At 42.8% G+C, this 25758-nt stretch overlaps 1 protein-coding gene across 2 annotated transcripts; it reads left to right on the top strand.

Moving 5' to 3' along the window:
- Positions 1-193: 193 nt before the first annotated feature.
- LOC306978615 (uncharacterized protein) lies at positions 194-24405 on the top strand. 2 transcript variants are annotated; one of them, XM_079577263.1, is made up of 7 exons: positions 194-351; positions 1995-2142; positions 2250-2350; positions 4428-4576; positions 4861-5089; positions 6490-6710; positions 24081-24405. In XM_079577263.1, exons 2-7 carry the CDS (start codon positions 2006-2008, stop codon positions 24246-24248), a joined length of 1005 nt encoding a protein of 334 aa, XP_079433389.1. In that variant the 5' UTR covers positions 194-351; positions 1995-2005; the 3' UTR covers positions 24249-24405. The 2 variants fall into 2 exon arrangements, with proteins under 2 accessions (XP_079433389.1, XP_079433388.1); XM_079577262.1 differs by having other exon boundaries at positions 194-355.
- Positions 24406-25758: the final 1353 nt, after the last annotated feature.

The raw sequence follows: 25758 nt of genomic DNA, 5'->3' as shown, positions 1-25758 counted from the left end.
ACTCCACAGACGGCTATTTTTATCCGCGGAAACAACACTAGTTTTAAATATCAGCATCATGACCGTCACATGTTTGCGCACGGTGCGTAATGGCCACGTAATGTGACGCTGCAGCTGTGCGCACGTGGTCTGTTGTTTACCTCTTCGTCTTCTAGGAACGAGCTGCTGCAGCGCGCGAGAGAGAGAGAGAGAGAAGAGAGAGGAGAGGGAGAGATTGAGAAAGCGCGTTCCTGGATAAAGTTACGTCTCCACGCGCGTACGCACTGACCACACAAACAAGCGCAACCGCATCGAGCCGCGAATGATGAGATAAAGGCGAAACGCGACGGATTCGGAGCGGTTTGAAGCCCCGTAGGTACAGTTTGTGCTCTTTCCTTTCTTTGTTCTCGCTGCTGCGGCTGTGGTCATGTCAACAAACCCATAAACTACAGGAAAGTGGAGTCTGTGCGCGCGCTTAGCTGGCGTTTGGAAACGAGTCGAACGGCGAGCGATTTATGGGATTTAGGCTATGGATGAAATCAAAGGTCTTAAAGGGACAGCGCGCTATTTTGTCCAAATCTGAGGAAATACTGGAAACTTTTAGTGGGGGAGGAAGTACTACTCAAAAGTACAGATACAGGAACACATTTACTTAAGGGAAAGCTAAACGATTAAAAGTGTACTCGAGTAAAAGGAGAAAAAAAGTATACTTGCAAAGTTACTTGAAAAAGTGTTTGACAACACTGTTTTTAAACCAAGATTAAACTAGGGTTAAACTAGGATTTAAATGGGTCTAAACCAGGGCAAACCCAGGGATATTCTAGGTCTAAAGTGGGTCTAAACCAAGTCTAAACCAGGGCGAAAACCAAGACTAAACAAATCTTAACCCAACTCTACCATGGCTAAACCATTGCTAAAATGGGTCTAAACCAGGACTAAACCAGGACTACACCACGATTAAGATAGGGTTAAACTAGGATTTAAATGGGTCTAAACCAGGGCAAACCCAGGGCTATACTAGGTCTAAACCAAGTCTAAACCAGGACTAAACCGGGTTTAAAATGGGTCTAAACCAGGACTAACCCAGGTCTAAACCAAGATTTAACTAGGGTTAAACTAGGATTTAAATGGGTCTAAACCAGAGCAAACTCAGGGCTATACTAGGTCTAAACCAAGACTAAACCAGGACTAAACCAGGACTAAACCAGGACTAAACCAGGGCGAAAACCAAGACTAAACAAAGACTAAACCAGGACTAAACCAAGATTAAGCAAGGGTTAAACTAGGATTTAAGTGGGTCTAAACTAGGGCAAACCCAGGGCTATACTAGGTCTAAACCAAGACTAAACCAGGACTAAACCAGGGCAAAAACCAAGACTAAACAAAGACTAAACCAGGACTCTACCAGGGCTAAACTATTGATAAAATTGGACTAAAGTGGGTCTAAACAAAGACTAAACGACTAAACAATGGTTCTACCAGGGCTAAACCGGGACTAAACTCGGTCTAATCCAGGACTAAAATGGGTCTAAACCAGGGCTACACTAGGTCTAAAGTGGGTCTAAACCAAGACTAAACCAGGACTAAACCAGGACTAAACCAGGGCAAAAACCAGGACTAGACTAAACGGCTAAACAATGGTTCTACCAGGGCTAATCCAGGACTAAAATGGGTCTAAACCAGGACTAAACCAGAGCTGGACCAAAAGACATAACTGTGAAAATATGTGTGTAAATCTCTGTTCACAAAACAGTACTTTTACTTTAACTCCGAATCAAACATCTGGAGAGGAAAGTGTAGATACCTGCTATGAGATCTAATGAAGTAAGAGTATAAAGTAGTCATCAAGAAAGGTACTCAAGTAAAGTAAAAGTACCTCAAATGTGTACTTTTTACTTGATGGGCAGCAATCGCCTTTAAAGCAACTAGTTTCGACGACCTGCAAGTGGAATAATGAGCTTTTCTGTCACTAATACGACCTAAATACTTCCTTCTTCTTCTTGTCTGCTTTAAAGTTTTATTCTCGATGATGACGTCGATGTTGCAGTTCGGGAGCCTGTTCACTCAGCTTCCCCTCGGCCTCAAGGCGTCAGAAAGTTCTCCCTCGAATCTAAACCGACAACAGCAAACGGAGACGCTGCCGGAGTTTTTGCAGCGGCTCAGGTGCGTGTTCGACAGCGGCGGCCATTTTGGTCCCGCTCACCCAGTTTCTCACATGTAAAACTGGAAATACGGGCTTTGTGTTTATGTCCGGCTTGTGTTTGCTGCAGGAAAGTGACCGGCCTAAGGAAGGAGGATGTGTTCTGTAATCTGCGAGTCCCGGAGCCACAGCAAAACGGCAAAGACGACATCAACATAGTCCTGCTCACAGGTCGGTGTGGCAGGGGCGGAGCTTAGGAGGAATGTAGGAAGTACTTGTCAGGCGAGACTCACCAACAGTAATAGCACATTCGCTGTGGCGTTGATTCAATCAGTTTCTGCAATGTCAAAAGATCCAGTGTTTCATCCATTTTTCTCCAAGAGGTTGTTTTGATGATGGGAGAGTGTGAACACTGCGCAAAGCCGTCTCCAGCACATCCCAAAGATTCTCAATTGTGTTGACATAGGGCCTCATTTCCTAGTTATCCAGAGTGTTGCTGATTTCTGGAGATATTTTTGTTTGTAATTCATGTAGTTCTTGTATTTGAAGAGTTTCGTGGTGCTAGGCTAGTGTAAGGCTAGTGTAGTTCTATGGTATCAGCTAGCCTACATTAAAAACAGTCTGACCCGCTCCACAGTGCACCTGAGGCAAATCCCTTATAACACCAGACTAACCATATAAATGTGGTGTGCCGGTGTTTTTGCCGGTGGCTTGAGGACGTCGCTTCAGGTAAAAGAAGGGTCGTCTTGAGGACAAGCAGCTACGATGAGCTCTCACTGCTCCCGCTTCACTCTCCTTTCCTTTACTTTAATATCACGTGGAGCCTGGTGCATCTTATTAAGGCCTTGTCCATGTATTAATCCAGTGTATCGTCCATATGAGCCCAGCGTTTTGGGGGTCTGTAAAGGAACATTTTCAAAACTAGGTCCCAGAGTGGAAAGATCTGAAAACGCTGTTTACGTGGTGCCGTGATCCATAATCTACTGACCTTAAAATGAGTTTTCGTCATGGATCTATGAGGGTTTGACTCCGCTCCTGTTTGCTCCACTGCAGTCCACAAGCCACAGGTGACAAGTAGAAAAAACACGAGTCAGTCTGTGTTTTTGGACTGACAGTAAAAGTCACTGACAGGTTTTTCTGCTTTAGTCCCGCTACGTCTGAAGAATAAACTCTCCTCCTCGTCTCTTCTGTAGATCCTAAATCCTCTCTTTCATTTTCACTGATTACATTCCACATAAGTTTACTGCGCATCTTTGCTATTATCTGTGTTAGCGTCACAGCGCCTCACACAGGCCTGGAAGATGAATTGCACCGTTTTCACAGACCTGAGTCGACCCATGTGGACGCACACTTTTACTGACCTCCAAGCTTATATATTATATATAAATAAGCGTGTTGTCTTCGTGTGGACATAGCCTTATTAAAGGGGGGTTATTATGCAAAATCGACTTTTTCAAGCTTTACATCATGTTATTATGTCATTCCCTCATTAAAAACATGCCTGAAGTGTGTATTTTTGAGTAATCTGTAAAAACTCTGATGGCGGCCATTTTAGGGATAGGTTTGCCTGAGTCCTCCTAGGAACGCCCCCACCTCCTGGAGACGCCTCCGAGCTTTCGTCCCCAGCCGAGTAACCAACCACTGCTCCTCAGCAGAACCCCCTCCCCACTGATGCCACAGACAGCGTGTGGAGGGGGGCGTGTCGGAAAGGCTCAGAGGTTCTTAAAGAGACAGAGGCCTATTTCAAGACATTCACTACAGCCATTTTGAGAGAGACATTTTATACAAGGCGGTTATTCTAATTTACTGCATTTACAGACCAACAGAAGGTTTGGTCATCATTGTAGTGAGATATAGACTGGTGCTATGTGATTGAAAAAAGCAGAATACCCCCTCTTTAAGTGCTTGCAGGGCAAAATGCAAACTATTTCTCCCACTGTGAGTGAAACACTGTCCAGCTCCTGAATATATGGTTGGTACCACCAGGATTAAAGATTGAAGATGAAAAAACTCCACGATCAAAACACCAGCACGTGCCCCCACACCCACTGCTACCCACAGAACCAGAAATTATTCCAGTCTGGTACAGTCTGTAGGAGGTAAAACTTGGGGGAGGGACCACTGCTGTGCCACCAGTCCAGTCTAGATCACGATTTCAATCATAGTAATAAGGATAAGGGATAAGGACGGCATGATGATGAAAATGAAAATTATAAGATGACTCCTCTTGCCATGTTAGCCACTGTTGCCCATTTCAATGCAACTGTGCCCTTTCTGTTTTTATTTCTTTTCTCGCCTCTTCTCTCAGGTCATGGGATCTTCTGCATCGACGTCAAAACCTGGAGGGGGAAGGTCTCGCTCCAAAACAAGAGCTTTCAGATCCAGCTCAAAGAGGAAGAGGAGAACTTCACAAACACCAAGATCGAGCAGACGGACGACCCGCTGAAAACCGTCAAGGTACCAATCCATTCATTGAAGTGTGAGCTCTTATTGTGAAAGGGTGTTTGAAATGGGGTCGGCTTGTGGGGGGTTTATTGTGGGAGGGTGTCATTGTGTTGGAACGGGGACAGAGGGGGAGGAGCAGGTGCCTAAACACAGCTGTCTCCATGTGGGACAGGCCCAGAGTGGGTCAGGTCAGTCGCCCCCATTCACAGATCACCTGATAGGAGTGTTAGACATTATGGATCTAATATCAGCACCAGTTTAGTCTGATTTTAAAATGCTCCATGACCTCCACACAGGCGAAGTCGCTCCAGCTGCTCGCTCACCTGAAGCGCAGCGGCGTCTCCGTCAGCGACCGGCTGCTCTTCCCGCGGGTGCTCTTCCTGTCTCCGGACTGCGAGCTGGACGCTTCTCTCCAGGACCGTCCCGAGTTCGTGTCCCATCGCCAGGTCCAGGACTTCCTCTGCTCCTTCAGGGAGGGCTACGTGGGCTGGATCTCAGACGCACTCACCCCGGCCTGGATCTCCGGTACGACAGGGATCAGTCAGTTTAGAGATTTTTGGCTAGTTTTGTCCCTTAATGGATCCGTGTCATGTTATTTTAGTCATACCAAAGTAAAGTACAGGCATTTATGTGATATATTGTACCTCCACCACTATGGAGCACTTTGTGAGAAATACAATAATTTTCTGGGGGTATTTTGCTAACCCAGAAGACACAACGCTTTGATTCAGTTAACTCCGCCCCCTCTCTCTGAGCCAATCCGCCCATGCAACATTAGCAGTAAAAGAAATATAAATATTACAATAAGTGAAGTTACTTCACAATGCAGTTACAAGGGGTTGACATCTGCAACACAGCTTCATAAATGGCTAACACACACGCGCTAACACACGCGCTAACACACACGCTAACACGTGTTTTGATAAACTCACCGCTCTGGTCCATTGGGTGTTTACATTATGGGACTCGCGCTGGTTATAAAAGTGAATCCACTTTGAGAAGGTTCACAAACATCCATCAGAGACAGTCACAGAAAAACACTGTTTTGGTGAAAGTTGCCGAATCCTGGAGAGAAATTCCAACTTCTGGCGAGTGGCCTCTTCTTTAGGAAGGTTGAAAAAAGTCCTCGTAGCCAAACACACTTTTCTCCGTGACATCTTCGTTAGGTAAGAACAAAGAACAGGCGTGTCCAGAGTAGGTTAGAAAGAGCTCCTTCTTCACAGCTTACAGTGCAAACATGACGTCTTTTTAGACACTCAGGGGGTGAGTTTGTTTTCTCTGCAGGGGCAGCGCGGACGCCTCAGGCACTTTTTTTGTTTTTTCTTTCTTTCTTACAACAGAAATAATAAATTAAAATCAGGCCGTAGGGTATTACATTACAGACGTCGGCTCTTCCTGTTTGACACTATGACGTCAAAAAAGTGTCACAACTCACTTGTTCACCAGCAGAGGGCGGAGCAGCTGCTCAGAGAGCAGGATTCAGGAGGATTGCTGAGAACTGCGTGAATGAAGCCAGAAACCACTCTGGGGGTGTAATATAAGGAAATAGCATAACAACATGGCTAAAAGCTCCAAAAAGTCGATTTTGCATGATATAGGACCTTTAACAACTTTTACATTAACGTTTTAATGTCAAAGTAAAACCCAGACCAGAGGATTTGGACCCGAGCGGCTGTGTGGTCTTTTTCTCTGTGTCTCTGCAGCAGAGCGGTGACTCCAACCATGATAAAGAGAAAGAGACAGAGCTGTCCCTCAACTTCTTTACACTTTTTATTTTCTTTAGAAACAGCCGAGGAATGACTGAAATAATAAGTTAAAAAAAAAGAAAGAAAATTGTCCCCATAAACTAACCACCTTTGCCATATATTTTTAAATGTAGACTATATATAATATATCCTCATATCCTGGTGTTTCTGTCCCGTCAGGCCGCCTGTCGTACTCTCAGCTGGGCGGGGCGCGGGAGGTGCTGGCCCGGATGGGGACCTGGGACGTCCTGAAGCTGCGGAGCGGGCAGCAGCTCCGAGGAGACTTCCGGGACTGTCCCTTCATCGCTGTGAACAGGACGGAAACCGACACCATCGAGTTCGGCCAAAACAAGACGCTGTCCGCGGACTCGCTGTGGGCGCTGCTCGGACACACGCCGCAGGTACCGCCCCTTTAATGACACATGACACATCCTCGGACACACGCCGCAGGTACCGCCCCTTTAATGACACATCCTCGGACACAAACAGGCCTTTTCAGGTCACTGTCAGTCATTTTGTTTTACTTTGTACTCAGGTTTGTGCCCTCTGCTGGCGTTTTGGAGCACTACGTCTTGTGTCCTAATTGTCATTTCTAGGCACAGATATTATTTTAAGTTTTACTACAAAAACACCAGGGCTAAAGGTCTCTGAATGTAGTTTTAAAAGCAAAACAGAAAATACAACTCAATGGTAGAGACACTATTTTGGAAGGAAATGTCCAAATGTTTCCCTGATCTGATCTCTGACCTGCCACTTTCATCTTGTAGCTGAAAGTCCTTTATCTGTTCGACGCCTTTATGAGAGAGTCATGTGACCTTGGTTCATACGTATGTGCTGAGAGAGAAGACTCTGGACTTTGTGACAGTTTCGGTTCCATGTGGGCAGGTCCAGGGGTTGCAGAGATACTGTATTAAACTCTGAACCCCCACCATAACCGAGCACATTGTCTCCACTTTGGCTTTGCCCAAATCGCGACGAAAACAAGGATGAAAACGCAACAAAAAAAAGCTACAAAAACGTGATGAAAACACGACAAAAAAAGCAATGAAAAAAAGCCACAAAAGAGCAACAAAAAAAGTGCCAGAAATAGAAAATCAGTTTTAGAAATTCAACCAAAATATTGTGTTTTTAGTGTTTTGTAAGTGCAAAGCAATAATCGTGTGTCTAGACAAGGGCTAGACCGATATATCGGGCCGATATTTGGGTATTTTCAATATCAGCTATCGGCCGTTATCTCCGGAATCAGTCATTTTTCCCGGAGCTTTAAAATGAACCCTCCCACAAGAAACATCGCAGGGAAAATCAGTCCCAAGTTTGTTCACCTATTTTATGTATTTTACGTTATTATTTTACGAGACTTTTGCTTATAATTTCGGAACCATACAAGATTTGTGTCGTTGTTGTTTTGGAATCTACTGATTATTGTCTTTCAAACAAGCTCCCTCTGAAGCACCGACTAAACAGGAACATACGGCGCCCCCTGCTGTCACAGTTCAACACTGACACGTTTAGAAGCTTCATGCACAGAATACAGAGGAGACACAGGAGACATTTTTAACAATTTGGCAAAAAATATTGGCCAGAAATGTCATCGGTCTGCCTCTATTTGAAATGTTTCTATCATTGAATCCTTTTCCTATTTATAATAATACATGTTTAACGATAGGCTATTTGACAGATGAAAAGAAAAGGTAACACTTTATTTTACATTACCCTTGATACAAGATACCGGACTAAATTTAGTACAATGTAATGAGCTTTGTAACAATGTGTAATAACTTGTACCTATGGGTTAGATACACAATGGAATAATATGTATTTGTAGTTTGTAGGTACATAATGTAGCTCTCGATTTATCGATCGATCTACGTTCCCACCCTCACCTATGGTCATGAGATTTGCGTCATGACCGAAAGGACAAGATCGCGAATACAAGCGGCCGAAATGAGTTTCCTTCGCAGGGTGGCTGGGCGCACCCTCCGAGACCGGGTGAGGAGCTCAGTTACCCGGGAGGAGCTCGGAGTAGAGTCGCTGCTCCTTCATGTCGAAAGGAGCAGCTGAGGTGGCTCGGGCATCTGTTCCGGATGCCTCCTGGTCGCCTCCCGCGGGAGGTGTTCCAGGCATGTCCTAGTGGGACAAGGCCTCGTGGAAGACCCAGGACACGCTGGTGGGACTATGTCTCCGAGCTGGCCTGGTGTCGCCTCGGGGTCAGAACAGCTGGAGGAGGTGTGTGTGGATCGGGAAGTTTGGGCATCTCTGCTGAGACTGCTGCCCCCGCGACCCGGCCCCGGATAAAGCGGAAGAAAATGGATGGATGGATGGAGGTACATAATGTAATAAGACATAACTCTAACCTTAACCCTCAGGGTCTCATGTCTTATTACATTATGTACCTACAAAGTACTAATACAAGGTATTTCATTGTGTATCTAACCCATAGGTACAAGTTATTACAGATTGTGTCAAAGCTCTTTACATTGTACTTCATTTAGTAAGGTATGATGTATCAAGGTAGTGCAAAATAAAGTCATACTAAAGAAGAATAACATTCAGTTGAATTACTTAAAATATTGGCCTATATATCGGCTATCGGCCAATCCCTTCATATCGGTATTGAACCCCAATAATCCATGTCCGGCCCTAGTTTGGACGGCCTCACCTAAAACACATCCAAAAAAGCAGCAAAGCAGCCACAATATCACTTAGCCTTTCTTCTGACACTGAAGATATAGAACTAAATGTCCCCAAAACCTGCTGACCCTGTAGTTTAGAGCTCTACAAACATGGCCAAGCGTGAGTGATCATTGCATTACTTTAACAGTTCATATTCCAGTTTCCTCTCAGACGTCAAAGCTCCGGGACGTGTTTGAAATGTGCACAAAACATAAAATCCTGTCCAGCTTTGCGAGTGACCAGCAGATGGCAGTAGTGAGTCACGGCTGAGCTTGAAATCCCAAGCCTTTTTTTTTGTTACTTTTTCTCTGATTTTTAAAGCACCTCCAGAGCCAGACGCCGCTCTTCAGACCCTCTCCATTCTCTGCGCAGATAATTTCCATGTAAATGACTGTCCCTCCGAGCTCCGGCCACTTCTCACGGTTAATTACAGGGAGTGAATTGGTTTAATTTGACTCGTCGGTTGTTCAGGAAGACCCGGTTTGTGTGTTAGGATTGTTGTGGTTTTTTATTTACCCTCATTTCCTTAACATCACATCTCCTTAAGGCGAGACGCTGCAGGTGAATACGGGAAAAGATACAAATGTAGAGAAATCCATTTGAAACTTTTGCTGTGAATTACTGACATTAATATGAGACAAAAATGTATTGCAAGTTTTCTGTCATTTCATGTTTTCATATAAAAAAAAGGCACTTTATGAGTAAAAATGGCCAAAACTGCCTATATTTAAAATAATGAGTCAGGTTTAAATGTACCAGCCCTGGATAAACCGGCCCCGGATAAAGCGGAAGAAAAATGGATGGATGGATGGTTTAAATGTAAATCTGTATACACTGGGCCACATTAAACTGCAAGTTCTATTGACGTACATATTATTTGAATGCAGTTACACAAATCGTCCACTTGACGTATCTTTTAATACCCCTCTGTTGGCGCTTTCTTGAGTAATGGTTCCCAGATAATCTCGTAGCCCATACATGCCTTTCAGTCATGTGACTTTTGTTGTTATGGCGGCCATTTTAGATACCAAAGTAGAATTAGGCAGTACTGCAACATGTAACAATATGTCTACTCAGGATATAACTGACAGTGGCATTTTTATGTACTGATAATTATTGCTCGAGAAGAAAACACGGCCCAGAGAACATGTTTATCTGAAGACACCAGGGAGTCAGTGTTTAAACGGCTCAAGACGTTAGCATGTTACCGGTTAGCAACTCAGCTCTGACCTCTACAAGAGAAAGCCCTAAACACCAAACATCTAGTCTTGGACATGTGACAGAGGTCAGAGCTGTTACTGTAGTACTTCCTCAGTGTTCATAGATGCCACACATGTGTTTATCGTGTTGAAGCCATTGACAGTTTATTGATAGTTGCTAACCGGTAGCATGCTAACATCTTGAGCTGCTTAAAGGGGGGGGCAAAATTATGCAAAATCGACTTTTTCAAGCTTTACATCATGTTATTATGTCATTCCCTCATTAAAAACATGGCTGAAGTGTTGCCTTGGCACATTCACGTATTTTTGAGTAATCTGTAAAAACTCTGATGGCGGCCATTTTAGGGATAGGTTTGCCTGAGTCCTCCTAGGAATGCCCCCACCTCCTGGAGACGCCTCCGAGCTTTCGTCACCAGCCGAGTAACCAACCACTGCTCCTCAGCAGAACCCCCTCCCCACTGATGCCACAGACAGCGTGTGGAGGGGGCGTGTCTGAAAGGCTCAGAGGTTCTTAAAGAGACAGAGGCCTATTTCAAGACATTCCCTACAGCCATTTTGAGAGAGACATTTTATACAAGGCAGTTATTCTAATTTACTGCATTTACAGACCAACAGAAGGTTTGGTCATCATTGTCGTGTGATATAGACTGGTGCTATGTGATTGAAAAAAGCATAATACCCCCTCTTTAAACACTGACTCAGATTGAGACTCTGTTGACATGACAAACGGTAAAAATCACAGAGAAAGGTTTTCTGTTCCCTCTTTTAATGTAGTCTTCAGAGTGAAGCAGATCTTTAGTAAATCCTGCTGTAGCTCCACAGACAGAGCTGCTACTTCTGTGCTACATTTCCTAGTTACATCACATAAATGTGCGTTTCTAGGGCCGTGTTTTTACTGTTATCTTGAGTAATGATTACGAGTACATAAAAATGTCACTGTCAGTCAGTTGTCTTTCATTTTCATCCTGAGTAGAGATATTGTTACATGTTGTAGTACTGCATAATTCTACTACGGTATTCAAAATGGCCGCCGGAACTATGCGTGATGTCACTGGAAACACATATATGAGCGGCCTCTCGGATATAACATTTCTCATTCCCCTCACATCACATGAGAATACTATATTGTACCACCCTCCAGGACCCACAGAACCTCAGGCCTTTATTTTTATACATTTTAGACAAACGTCTGCAAAGAAGTGCATGATGGGAGTGGTCAGGTGACTCGCCCTCCTGCCCCTCGTTGTCTGTGCACGAAACAGCCTCAGGTTTCCATTGAAAGGATTTATGTTTTTTTTCCTTTTCTGGACTTCTATTCTCACTCCACACCTCCCTAAGTTTAACCATTACCTAAACCTACAGTGTGATCATTTGGTTGAGAGGAACCTCATTAACGGAACGTCCATTTTAAGATTGTTTAGTAAATTTACAAATATTGCATCAAGTTGTAAACAATAAGATTGAAGTGGTGAGTGGTCTGAGGCGTTAGCTTGAATTCAGCAGAAACAACCTGCAGCTTTTGTCCTTTTTTGTAGCTTATACTGTTTTAGTTCAAGAGTTTATTGTATTGCTAATGGCCTCGACTATTGCTCTGAATATGACAGTTTTTTTTAGAGGGCTGGTCTTGACCCCATAGTCCCGGGCCGAGTTTTTCTGCCAGTCCAGCCCTGTTTGTGCCTCTGCTAAAACTTCGGAACGATACGAACCTGCCTTTGACGTGGACGTGAACGGGGCATGCACTCCTTTGACAGCGGCGTGAACCCTGGAACCACAGCGGCTCAGTTAATACTTAATTTCGTCAAAAGCGATTCGAGAAGGAAGGAAGCCGTGTCTGGCGTCTCTTCAAAGCTAATGCGTGCGGTCTAGACATGCCGCCTTATTGGAGTTCACTGCAAAAAAAAAAAAAACAGGACGTTGTTGCGATATTTTGATGAACTGTCCCGACACAAAAGCTTAAGCAGTTTGTTTTTTCATCACATTGTGTCAAAATAATCCACTAAGGCGTAAAATCGGCACCGAAACAAGGCTAAACTGGAGCTAAATCGGATCAAAACTGCGGCGATGCGTTTTTGCAGAGCACGAGAGGTGAATTAAAGTTCATCTCCAGAGTCAGCGTGAGGTCGTGAACTTCAACAGGAGAAGGTTGTTTTTGGAAGTTTAGATGGAAAGTAATACCTTTGACAAGAAGAACTGCTGTATTAATCCCTTAAGTGTCTGTTCTGATGATTGAGTGAGGTTATAACAAGGGGAGGCACGCAGGCATTTGAGAAGGTCAGCAAACATGAGATTTGTTAAATGTGGATCGCGTCTTATAATATGCAGATAATGATGGCTCAAGCCAGGTTTAAATGTATGGTTTTATTTCGTTGATAAACAGTCCAAAGACTTTTTATGTATCGGCTCTTCTTTATTTTCAACAGTATTTACATTGTGTGATTCTCACTGAAGACGTTAATCTATGAATGAACACATGGGATTATGTAGGAAACAAATATGGGTGAAATATGTTTTGCATTTTAAACTCTGGGCATTTTCTTCATGAGCTTCATAAAGTCCTTGTCCCTGAAATGGCATCGTGAAGCTCAGTGAGAAAATGTCAAAGGTGCAAAGCAGTAATCAAAGCAACTTCACTTTTTCTGTTGTTTAAAACATAATTCCATATGTGTTTATTCTAATGGTGGGACTTATGGCCTTTATAATTAATTTATCGTAACTAATCGCATTTAAGCATCATTTATTTAAAAAAATAAAATAATCACGATCATTTGTTGGCTTAAAAAAAGGTCTATCTTTATTTTATTTATTGATCAAAAAACTATGTTGAATATTTTCTGAACAGACATAAAAGTACAAATGATTTCATGTTTGCCTCGATTGAAGGAGAGGTCTCTGTTTCACACCTGCCCCCTGCTGGCCAGCCCTCACACCTGCACAAGCAAACTGAGCGGTGCGGCCTGATGACATCATCACACAGCGCCGTTTGTTTTTTATGTCAGACAAAAGCATGAGCCGTGGCATGTGAAATATTAATAATAATGATATTTTTAATCGCACAAAATCATGTCATTTATTCATCGTAATTAATAATAATTTTTAAAAAGTCCCAGCCAAGAAAATATTCTTGAAATAAAAGAAGAAAGAATACATTAAAAGAGCGTTGATTTCAGAGGGGAATTTTACAGTTTAGTTTTGAATGAGCCTTTTTATAAGCGTATATTGAAGTTCAAACTCATTAAATCAGGCTAGAAATTAGATATTAAAACAATCGCTCTGCAAAAATCGTCATAATAGGGACGACAGGGACAATAGGGATGAATGATGTGTGTGCGTGAAGTGGAGTCGCGCTTCTGTCAGTCTACTCCAGGAGAAACTGAAGCTACAAAGATAGCTTACCACCACCGTGTGGGGAGTGAATGAAGAAGAAATCCCCTGTGAAAAGCGTAATACAAATAAGTCCAACACTGTAAAGTTTGGAGTCTGAAGGAGCTACCAAAGTGGAGATGTTGTTGCATCAGTGTAAGGAAAACCTCGTTTGGAGAAAACGGGCCTTGAAGTTCAGTAACGTCTGCACATGCGCCCTGTGTATAATTCTCCCGTCTTTAGCCGCTGCTGTCTCCTGAAAAAGAAATGACCATATTTGGATTACAGCGCCATCTCTGTCGCCATTCGTGCTACACGTGGAGATCAAACATGTCAATATTTGTGAATGAATAAGGGTGGGAAAGACCAGGGAGAGCCGCCATGTTTGTTGTAAATCTCCGACTCACTATAGCAAACGAAACATCTTCTACCTTTGAGATAAGACTGAAATACAAACTACTGAACTAGAAGAAGAAGAAGAAGAAGAAAATCCCCACTGAGGTTTAGAATCTTTTTTTCAAGGCATCCCTGGCTCTAGAGGGGACCCTATTGTACATGTTTTAGTAGTTGGGGAAAGCATAGCACTCGAAGGAAACAATTTGCAAGCTTTTCATGTTGTTCCTTTATGAAAAACTGCCTCGGAGTTGGGTTTTGTGCCATTCATGCAAACTCTGATGAGAATCGCAGACAGCAGCTTTGTGATTTGATCTCCTTTTGTGATCTGTCTCGTAAGAAAGCGTTAGGTTTGTTTGAGCGAGCGGGAGAGAAGCCTCGGGGCGTGAACCGGTGTCAAACACAGTGCTCCGGTCTCAGTATCAGAGCCTCTTTCTGTTTCTCCAAATGCCATCCAGGTTTGAGTTTCAGCTTCCCTCTGTCTGACAACACACGCCTCGGGATCTCCATTCACCTTTTAGCCTCCAAAACTCAGCACATCATTCATAAAAGCAGATCTCTACAGACGCCGGGACAAAACCCCGGGTGAGCGCTGCCTTTTTCTCCTGTCGGGGAATTCACAGCACAGTTTCTAAACAAGGAGAGACAAATGGCGAGGAATGCAGCCTACATTTGGACAAAAGCGGCGCTAAATGGTTTCCGAGTGTGACTTATATTTATGTGATGTGTCAGTAATTTGTTGACGGTCCCTAAACAGATGCATTTTCCCAGTGCTGAGATTTGTTTAAAAGGTTGTATTTGAGCCGTGAATACTGAAAGAAAGAAAAGGCAACAAATAAAATGTGAAAAAGTGACAATAAAGCCACAAAAAAGCCACAAAAAAGCGATAAAAAACTCAACAAAAATGTGGCAAAAAATGTGACAAAAACGCAATAAAATAGTGACCAAAAAACCCACATAAAAGAAAAACAAAAGAGCAAGAAGAAAAAAAAAAGTGGTGAAAATGCGATCGGGACGATCTGGAGACAATGTGCTCGGTTAAAGGGATATTTCAGGATTTTTGACATAGGGCCTCATTTCCTAGTTATCCAGAGTGTTGCTGATTTCTGGAGATATTTTTTTTTGTAATTCATGCAGTTCTTATGTTTGAAGAGTTACGTAGCGCTAGGTTAGTGCAAGGCTAGTGCATGTCTATGGTATCAGCTAGCCTGCATTAAAAACTGTGTGACCCGCTCCACAGAGCACCTGAGGCAAATCACTTATAACACCAGACTAACCATATAAATGTCTGTGTCCATAGAATCATGTTTGGAATATAACTGACTTTGCACCACATGAATGATCGCATTTTGAGGGACTATTTTCTAGCAGATCACTCCGCCGCTGCGTAGCTTATACAACCACGAAGCTGATGCTGCTCAAATATAATTTTAAATGCAAAATGGTTAAAATTATTCTATGGACACAGACATTTATATGGTTAGTCTGGTGTTATAAGGGATTTGCTTCAGGTGCTTTGTGGAGCGGTTTAGACTGTTTTTAATGCAGCGATAATGTATAGAACGCTGGTCATTATCGGGAAAATAAGCACAGACAGGGCGAACTGGTCTTGTTTCGCCCTGAAGGTACTTATTTTCCCAATAATGACCAGCGTTCTATACATTATCCCGCTTATTATACGGCCATTTGCCAACTGAACATACACAACATAAACTTCGTACACTTTTATGAAGGCCGAAAGGTTTATTTAATGACTTCCACAACAAATAGTTCCCAAAAGTTTGCGCGTTGCTCTGCAACGTTTGGCTAGGCTAGAAGCAGCAAGGCTAGTAGCTAGCCTATAGCTACTTAGTTGAAGGTGCAGTTGGAGGAATGGTGGTGAATCTCTGGGTAAGTTGAAAGTCAGACTCACGCTAACTTCACGAGCGATTCCCCGACTTCTCTCTCAGTGACGGGGACAGATAGTGTCGCTACTACGTACGCGCGGAGTGATATGAAAGCACGAACTCCGTTGCCATTGGCAGCGTCATTATTTTTTTCAGAGGTCCTTTATCAGAAAATAATGACCGGTAGAACGTTGGGAAATCCCATTCAAATCATTGGAGCTTCTACTTACGTTGTGAAGAGCCGTATAATAATGCAGGCTAGCTGATACCATAGAAATGCGCTAGCCTTAAATTAGCCTAGCGCCACGAAACTCTTCAAATATAAGAACTGCATGAATTACAATCAGCAACACTCTGGATAACTAGGAAATGAAGCCCTATGTCAAAATTCCTGAAATATCCCTTTAACAGAACTCTTATTTCTTGTCGTATATGGAAGTTCTTGATCCAACGAGGCAAACTGTGCTTGTTTCTGCCATCTTTCAACATGCTCTTAAACCTTTGATCAGTGCATTATTATCATCAAAGGTAAATCGCTCGTTTTCAGAATCACAAATGAGATTCCCCCCCAAATCTTCCAGCCCGGCCCCGGCCTCCACTCTGGAAACCACTCTCCTCGTCTCCATAACCGCATTTTCCACAAGAGCCTTAAAACCCGTGAATGTAATATTTTTCTTGTCAATGGGCTCTGGTCGTCTGGTCGCCCCCGGGAGCTCTTTACGATCTCCGCCCGATTACATCGTCCCGACATGTTTTAAGTCGGCTCGGCCCCCGGGGCAGCACCGCGGCTAACCCCATGAAGCGGACGCCAAATCCGGTTAGCGACGTGCTAACCAGTTTATGGGGGATTCAGGGGCGAAGTGAAACAGATGGCGCAGATCGGCGTTTATGAAGTGGACGACACACGGGGGGGAGGGGGGTCCAAGGGGGGGGGGACTAGAGATGGGTCTGAAAGAGAAACATGACCTTTCACATTTGGCAGTTTTCCCCTTTTAGCTCGGCTTTTACTCGTCCAGTCCCAGATCTGATTAACCTCATTAATAATGGAGATCGAGAGGGACGGTTAATTATAGTTCTAAAAGCCATTGTGTTTAATTGAGGAGAATAAAAGTGAGTGAACCAGACGCATTTAGACCTTTTTACAGCGATAATGAACCCGCTGAATAAGTCATTACTGTGGAGTAAAGCGGTTCTGCTGGACCTGGTGTGAGTGTGAGGAGGGCACAGACCTTCAATGTCATTAACAAGCATTAAATGTGATTCCAACTGGCACAAAAGAGCAGGAATTATGGTTTTTGCAGTTATTTTGTAGTAATCTCTTCATCTGTTGGTTAGAAAATGCAATATTGGTCTAAAACAGCTGAAACTAAATATTCAGGCGGGCCAAATGTGGGACTCGGGCCCCACTTTGGGCACTCCAGTTTTCAATGTAATGACACAACATTTAAACCAGTTACCAATTATCCAACTAGCAACTTACTACAACCTTTATTTTTTTGATTTGGACCTTTATTTTGAAATTTATATAAAGAAATATGTTTGTGTACATTTCAAATATGGCAATGTATGGATAATCTTCAATACCTTCTACAGGTCTGAGCCTTTATTTTGAATTCCATACCAAATATATAACAATTAATGGATATTACTCTTCAGTAGCTTCTACAGCCGGGGTGCCCAAACTTTTTGTCTCTGTCTCTTTGTGCCTGTGAGTCGCCAAACACGATATCAAGCACGAAACACATATAACTGCAAATTACATTTGCATTTGATTCTATCTATGTAAATAACACGCTATATTAAAACAAATGGTAACTATGGCAAAAGCCTAGTTTTAGTAGAACAAAATCAACAATTGTAGCAATTTAGTGCAAAATGTAAAAAAAAAAAACACCTGCATCTACAGCACCTACAGTAACTTTAGCTCATTCGTTCACTCAATGAAAATGCCACATTAGATTATTTTGAAAGTGTCAGTTCAGCATCAAATCTTTTATAAGTCAGTTTTTAACATATACTGTTGTTAATGTCAACAACCTTTGCAACAAAAGTTGGAAAACTGAAAGTTGATGCTACAACACTCTGATTAATAAATACCAAGACACCACAAGAGTGTTTCCAAAAGGAGTGAAACAGAGCTCCCAATTTGACGCTAGTGGTCAAAAAGTGCACTGCATCCATATTTACCATTGAGAATGAATGGAAGAGTTTTAACCACACGCAGCGCAAAAGTAGGTCACTCTCTGGCGGGCCAACAGAATTGTTTCGGCGGGCCCCACTTTGGGCACTCCTGATCTAGGATTTAACCTGTTTACAACATTATTACTTCTGTTTGGGAAACACCAGGAAGCCTGGGTGAAAGTAGTGAGTGAGTGAGTGGCCGGTCCTGTGGCCGTCAAGTTGCAAACATGGTTTTCTGACCAGAGACACCAGGGGGATTAACACTTGTATCACCCCCACAGGGACCACGAAAAGGATTTATTAAGGTAAACACATTACTTAGTACTGCGTTAATGCACAGAAAAAGTAAAGAATCTCTACTGTTAAAATTACTGTCATTGACTTGTTTTTATCATAATTGCAACAACATTTTTTTGGGAAAAACGTTACAGCTTGTCACCCCAGGGTGAATGGGTCCTGATTCCAAATCCACAGCTCTAAAGCAGAGGTTCCTTTTTCCCTTGAAGCCCCCCCGACGGGTGCTGGAATTGTACACATACTTTTGCTCAGAAGTTGCCCATTCCTGGGTGTGTGGGCCCTGAAAACCATTATCTTTCTGTATGAATTAGTAACATAAGTTTTAAGTATCCGCCCTAACGACTGCATCCGCTGCTCGCAAATAAATTCCGATGAATTTGGCCCCGATGCATATTTATAGCCTCTTGTAGCCGTGTATTCAAATGCGGCGGGACTCTATTAGCCTTTGGGTGTTAAGCACAGTGAACCCGGTCCGGTCTGAATTAACAAAACAAAGTGAAGAGCCCTCAGCGGCCATTTTAACGCAGAACTCGTATCTCCGAGAGTCTCTCCACGAAAATGCAGCCGGCCAAGTTTAATCAAATCTATCGGGAAACGTCTCCATGACTTTATTAACGGTGCTCAGGACGCGAGGAGTGTCTGTTCTTTATAATTGAACCGTCCCACGCCAAACTCTCACAGAGATGATTAACAACCCGGGCCTTTGTGAACGAGCTCGTGATGGACGTGCGATAAGGAACAAAGCCTCTGTTTGTTTGAATCGAACGGTTGGCTTTGCCGTTTGCACAAACCCTCGCGGAAAAACCACCGTCAATTCTCCTTTTCTTTTGGAGAGCGGTGTCGCAATCACGAAACTCGAGTCGTCTGCCTCGCAAAGAAAGGGTAATTTAGTCGAGCGATTATCTCCCTATCACGTTTAATGGGATTTTTCATGAGATCGTATCGTTGAAGATGCACTTGATGCGCTGCGTTCAGTTTGGAAGTGATTGAAAAAGTAAGAGGGAGGTGAGGGACACGATGTAATGTATGAGGGACATTTTAGAACTTCACACAAAGTTTGGATTAAGAGGTCGTTCCAATCCAGCTCCGACCGGTGCAGCTTATTGGTCATTATTCTCATTTCTTTCCCCCCGGCCCGTCTAAAGCAGGAGCAGAAAGGGCTTTAAAGGGATATTTCAGGATTTTTGACATAGGGCCTCATTTCCTAGTTATCCAGAGTGTTGCTGATTTCTGGAGATATTCTTTTTTGTAATTCATGCAGTTCTTATATTTGAAGAGTTTCGTGGAGCGAGGCTAGTGCAAGGCTAGCACATTCCTATGGTATCAGCTAGCCTGCATTAAAAACAGTGTGACCTGCTCCACAGAGCACCTGAGGCAAATCACTTATAACACCAGACTAACCATATAAATGTCTGTGTCCATAGAATCATTTTTGGAATATAACTGACATTGCATCACATGAATGATCACATTTTGAGGGACTATTTTCTAGCAGATCACTCCGCTCCACTCACGCCGCTGCGTAGCTTATACAACCACGAAGCTGATGCTGCTCAAATATAAGGTCTTTTAAATGCTAAAGGGTTAAAATTATTCTATAGACACAGACATTTCTATGGTTAGTCTGGTGTTATAAGTGATTTGCCACAGGTGCTCTGTGGAGCGGGTCAGACTGTTTTTAATGCAGGCTAGCTGATACCATAGACATGCACTAGCCTAGCACTAGCCTAGCGCCACGAAACTCTTCAAACATAAGAACTGCATGAATTACAAAAAAAATATCACTCTGGATAACTAGGAAATGAGGCCCTATGTCAAGAATCCTGAAATATCCCTTTAAGTATCGGTTTCGGACGCCTTTCTGCTCAGACTTCTGCCTCCGCGACCCGGCTCCCGATGAAGCGCAGGAGCATGGGAGAAAGGAACCACTGAAATAAGCAGATAAATAAACGTCGCCTTTGATGCAGTGAAATAGATTTGATTGCTGTTCTATCATAAACTTTTATTGTCAATGCATTTAATTTCAACCATGATTCCTCCTAGATTAGCTGCCCTTCTGTCTCTGAAGTGTCTATTATTCGTCCCCTTATCCGTGTTGCTTTCATTTTAACAAGACACCACATTTTCCACTTCTCCCTTCGTCTATAAGCATAATAAGTAAAACACATTCTTCAAAAGATGCTGCAAAATCTGCCTTTCTCTTGCCTTTTGTCGCCGCGTAATTGGGTTCTCCTCAAGTGGCGGCCTCCTCGCGCCCGGGCGCTAACGGGGCGCCGCCATTAAAAACGCCGGCTCACAATGGCGCTCGCAAAAAGCCGGGGGTGTTTTTTTCCGCTAATGCTTATCTGCCTTTTGATGTGGCCTCACGGGGGGAAAAAAAAAAAACAGCCTCTTTACAACAATGACCCGCGAAATGGACAAGAAACAAATTCGCCGGCATTAACTAAAAAGCCCAGGTGCTGCAGCGAGGACAAAAAAAATCATGAAATGCGTGAAAGAAAGGCAGGGGAAAAAAGGAGAAATTGAAAAATTGGCTAATGCTAAAGTGGAAGTAAATGGAGCCGCGAGAAGCAATGGGGATATTATGTTATTGGAACAAACGCGAGGGGGGAAAAGCGAGATGTTTTTTCAGGTAACAGACCGACAAAAGCATCTAAATCTAGCTTTTGTGTGAGGAGGCCGGTGGTACATGAAGCCCACAGTATCTCAAACTCCAATGTATGACGGCTTCGAAATGGTAAAAAAAAAAAGAATTATTAAGGGGTATTTTAAGTGGATTTGGATCAAAACTCAAAATGAACTATTCCACCTGTTAATGTTATATTAAAGGCTGCCATCTTTCATCCACGTCCGTCTTCCTCCACAACAAAAAGTTACATTTGACCTTGATTTGAGAAGCTAATTGAGATTCCAATACAATAAGTTTAGTTTAACTTAAAGCTGGGATACCTCTCACAATCCCTCCTGCATATCCAGATTGTTCAAAATGAATGATATGCATGTTTCACGACGGTTCTACGGTAAATCTCGCTTTAAAGAGGGGGTATTATGCTTTTTTCAGCCACATAGCACCAGTCTATAGGACACTACAATGATGACCAAACCTTCTGTTGGTCTGTCAATGCAGTAAATTAGAATAACTGCCTTGTATAAAATTGCTCTTTCAAAATGGCGGTAGCAAATGGCTTGAAATAGGCCTCTGTCTCTTTAAAAACCTCTGACCCTTTCCGACACGCCCCCTCCACACGCTGTCTGTGGCATCACAACAACACTCCGCTCGTTGTCTCAAGTATTGAAACTACGATCGGTGCATTTTAATTTTTATTGTTGGAAAGGACCTACTGTTTATCACTTTGTGAACAATGGCCACACAGGATATTATTTGGAGACGAACCTTCCACACCGGACGCTTGGAAGGGGCTCTTGCCTGAAAAATAACTGCTGTTTGGAGGCTATCTCTTTGCATCTGCCATGCCCTATGGATCTCTAACTATACCCCCATGGACGACACCAGGATCTGCAGGAGCCCATACGATTCAAAGACGGACATTATCTGTGCAAGTGGACAATGGTTTTTCGAGGTTACCCCGTTAGCTTGTTATAATCGACTACAGCTCATTGTTGATGAAAAGTCTGTAATAAACCACAAATGTGTAAAGCCAGGCTCATTGTGTGATCATCGTAAAGGCTGCTTCGAGTAGTTGCCGGCTTTATTGACGTTATTTGTGCATAATATGCTGCCTGTTTTCAATGAATGTTGTGAAGGTGAAGGTTGTTAGCTTGTCGCGGCTAATAGTGCCTTAGCTCCGAGAGAAACCACTCGGCTACGACTCACTGTAGATGAAATGTGAGCAATAAACTACACAATCAACAAGCCAGGCTCCGTGTGTGATCATCATAAAGGCTGCTTCAAGCAGTTGCCTGTTTTAGTGACGTTTTCAATGCATAATATGCTTGTATTCAGTGAATTTTCCCGTTAGCTTGTCGCGGCTAGCTTGTTAGCTCCGGGAGAAAACCACTCGGCTATGACCCATTGTAGATGAAATGTGAGCAATAAACTTCCAAATCAACAAGCCTGGCTCCGTGTGTGATCATTGTTAAACGGTTCTTTATGTGTGTGGTGGTTTTATTGACTTTATGTGTGCATATCTCTCGTTTTCACGTGATGACTCGAGGTTTAGCTTAGCATTAGCTTTCTCCGGAGGCTCTGTGCATCATCAAGGCCCAGCGCAGAACCAGACACTGAAATAAGCGTTCTTGTCACCGATTTTAATCCTGGGTGTTTCGGTAACAGAAACACTGATGTGTGTCTTTGTAAAAGTCTGCTGTGGCTCCGGTTCACAACACATGAAGCTAATCATCCATGATGACTCTGTTTACATCTTAGGGCTAGACACTGCAGGGAGGGGGTTCTGCTGAGGGGCAGTGGTTGGTTACTCGGCTGGTGACGAAAGGTCGGAGGCGTATCCTGGAGGTCGAGGGCGTTTCCTGAAGGAATCAGGCGTTTTATCCCTAAAATGGCTGCCATCAGAGTTTCTACAGATTACTCGAAAATACGTGAATGTGCCAAGGCAACACTTCAGGCATGGTTTTAATGAGGGAATGACTTAATAACATGATGTAAAGCTTGAAAAAGTCGATTTTGCATAATAGGCCCCCTTTAAATACGAAAGTAAAATTGCCAATGAGACAAGACCAATTTTCTTACCCCATTGGCAGAAAATTACTTGAAATAAGGACAAATGTGTAAGATGTAACACATGTAAGATGTGGTGGTAAAAAGACACCCTGGCTTTAAAGTAGGGCTGCAACTCACGATTATTTTGGTAATCAATTAATCGACCGATTATTTTTACGATTAATCCGTAAATCGCTTGGCTGTGAAAGGCGCACGGAAATAGTATTTTTTCAAATGTTTCTATTACATGAAGCTAAAGCAGCGCCGCTTGAGGACATGCTAATGGAGTAAACTTAAAGTGAATGTTTGTAGGAGACTCTTTGTGCTGATTCTATTTCTGATTGGACGAGACAAAGACAGATATTTATGAAATGTACAAAACACTACAGACCCGAACTTTAAAAACAAAGTAGGTTTTCATCAGAAACACATAATTGTCATGTCATTTTTACTCTATTTGACTCTGTGTTTACTAGAAAACGATTCATCGATTACTAAAATAGTTGTCGACTATTTCAATAATTGGTTTGTTTTTTTTAAATAAGAAAAAAATGTTAATGAACATACATGGGTCTCATGCATGTAAACAAGCCACACCGGATTGTAGCCTTGGGCGTCCCCCATGTGCGCTCTCAAACACTCTCGTTCATCATGGGCTATTGTACATGTTTTTAGTGGTAGGGGAAACCGGAGTACCCGGAGGAAACCTACGCCGACACGGAGAGAACATGCAAACTCTACACAGAAGGAGCGCTAACCGCCGCGCTACCGTGCCGCCCATTACGATTAAAATGAGCCCTATCTCATTGGGCTCAAAAGTGACAAAATAAATCTCATTTCATTTAAAAAAATATTACATTGGCAGAATATTTTTGTTTTAGTCAGAATTTAGTCAAACATAATTTTTTTTATTTTTAAAAAAAGGTCAAATATACTTCATAACAGACATTTTATGTTTTCTGCCTGTCTGCCTTTCTTGGAACAAACTGTTTAGAAATGTTTTTGTAAAATATTGCAACAATGTCAAGAAAATGAATATTGCGTATTCACAGTAGTTCTTCGTTCTCTCGCTCACGTTCTCAGGTGACGGTGAAGATGTACAAACGCGGCGTCCAGGGCTGGCTCGGGAAAAGCCTCAGCGCCTCCGCCACCATCCCGTCCTCGTCCTGCGTCGTCTTCAGGGTCAGCGGAGACGAAACCGACTCCAACATCCCGGCCAGCGCCGTCCACAGCCTCAGCCTGAGCATCTGACGCCACAAAACGCCACAAAAACGCCACAAAACGCTACTTTAACAACGGTTTGGTTCACAGATATATATACGACATGTAAGGAAATTAAAGGGAAATTGGTTATAACTAAGAAGGGAGAGTCACATGTATTTCTGTAAAGTTTAAAGTGGACATATCATGCATAATTAACGCTTAACCTGAACAGAGCACAGTTTTTCCAGTTTGGCTTTGCCCAAACCTTCTTGAAAAGGGTGGGTGTTAAAGCAGAACTAAGTAACTTGTTTACCTTAATAAATCCTTTTCTTCGTCCCTCTGGGGGTAATACAAGTGTTAAAGGGATGATTGGGGGGTCTTTCATCTCCCTGTTGTGTCTCTGGCCAAAAAACACAATTGCAACTTTCTCTGCTCCAACGCGGAGACGCAATACATACTAATAGAATCACGATGAAGAAGCTAACGGGCTAGCAGGCAAAGCTAACTGCGGGCTAGCGCCACTTAAACAGTATTTATAGCCGAGTTTGAGTGAAAAAAAGTATCTCCATTGTGTAATTGGATGAACAATATCCCTCTGTCCCTTTGTCTTTTCTGTCAGCGTAGTATTTACTCTCACGGACAATTAATGAGTAAAAAAACGTAACATGCTACGACACCTGCAGTGGCGCTTATGGCCTCTAGGGGTACGAGTTCCTTAGTACTGCTTTAAGAGGTTAAAAGCATTTTAACATTTGAAATAATGTCTATATAAAGAAAAGGCAGTAAGGAGTGTGAAACTGGGTTGGTCAGGATTTGGAACTGGCCTGGAGAGCCCTCTGCAGGCGACAATAGGAATGACATGTTTGAAAGTGGGTCAGCTGCAATTATTTGTGCATTTTATTTACAGATACCGGCATCAATAAACTACTTTGAGCAGGAACTGTTCTAAAATGTGTCTGTTGATGCATAATGGGCTTTAAAACTGTTCCTACTATGATGCAACAAGGAAGAGTAGAAGAAAAAATACCAAAGTAAATCTCGTTACTCAAAACTGCATGAATGAAGCGAGACACTTGCCTGTTCAGCCGTCCACTCCTGTATCTGTTCAAAAGCAGGACCGTCTGGAACTTTGCTCCATTTGATCTCACTGATCAAATGGAGCCGAAATAACCAAAAACTAGACAAGAGAAAGATGTCAGAAAAAAAAGCTCAATAAAGTGGATTATGCATGATATGCTCCCTTGCAATTCATTGTAATAATATGTATAAGCTATTTGTAAAAGATCTGCACACAAAACCAAAAGGCACATATTTTAAAGCAGAACTCTGTAGTTTTACTTACAGTTGTGCTCTGGGTGTCGTCTTGCTTTAGTCCGCTCTGTTTTTGTTGTTGTTGTTTGGACGCTAACCTGACAATATTCTTGCGAGAGTTGTTTTTTTTACTAGGGTTGGGTACTGTGAAACGATCAGGGGGAGAAAAGTTCAGGTATTACTGGTATCGAAAGTATTGAAAGGTACCAAAATCTTCTATCATTAGATCCAGGTTTGATGCTGTTGG

This window comes from Gobius niger (assembly GCF_951799975.1).
Source record: "Gobius niger genome assembly, chromosome: 19".
In the NCBI taxonomy this organism is placed as follows: Eukaryota; Metazoa; Chordata; class Actinopteri; order Gobiiformes; family Gobiidae; genus Gobius; species Gobius niger.
Note: the sequence above shows the minus strand (reverse complement) of the source record. Positions and strands in the feature narration are given on the sequence as shown.

What these genes read in the sequence shown, in the direction of transcription:
- LOC306978615 (XM_079577263.1), top strand. Translation starts at nt 2,006, where the DNA reads ATGATGACGTCGATGTTGCAGTTCGGGAGCCTGTTCACTCAGCTTCCC. An exon ending in GAGTTTTTGCAGCGGCTCAG is followed by an intron (nt 2,143 to 2,249) that starts GTGCGTGTTCGA and finishes TGTTTGCTGCAG; the next exon opens with GAAAGTGACCGGCCTAAGGA. An exon ending in ACCCGCTGAAAACCGTCAAG is followed by an intron (nt 4,577 to 4,860) that starts GTACCAATCCAT and finishes ACCTCCACACAG; the next exon opens with GCGAAGTCGCTCCAGCTGCT.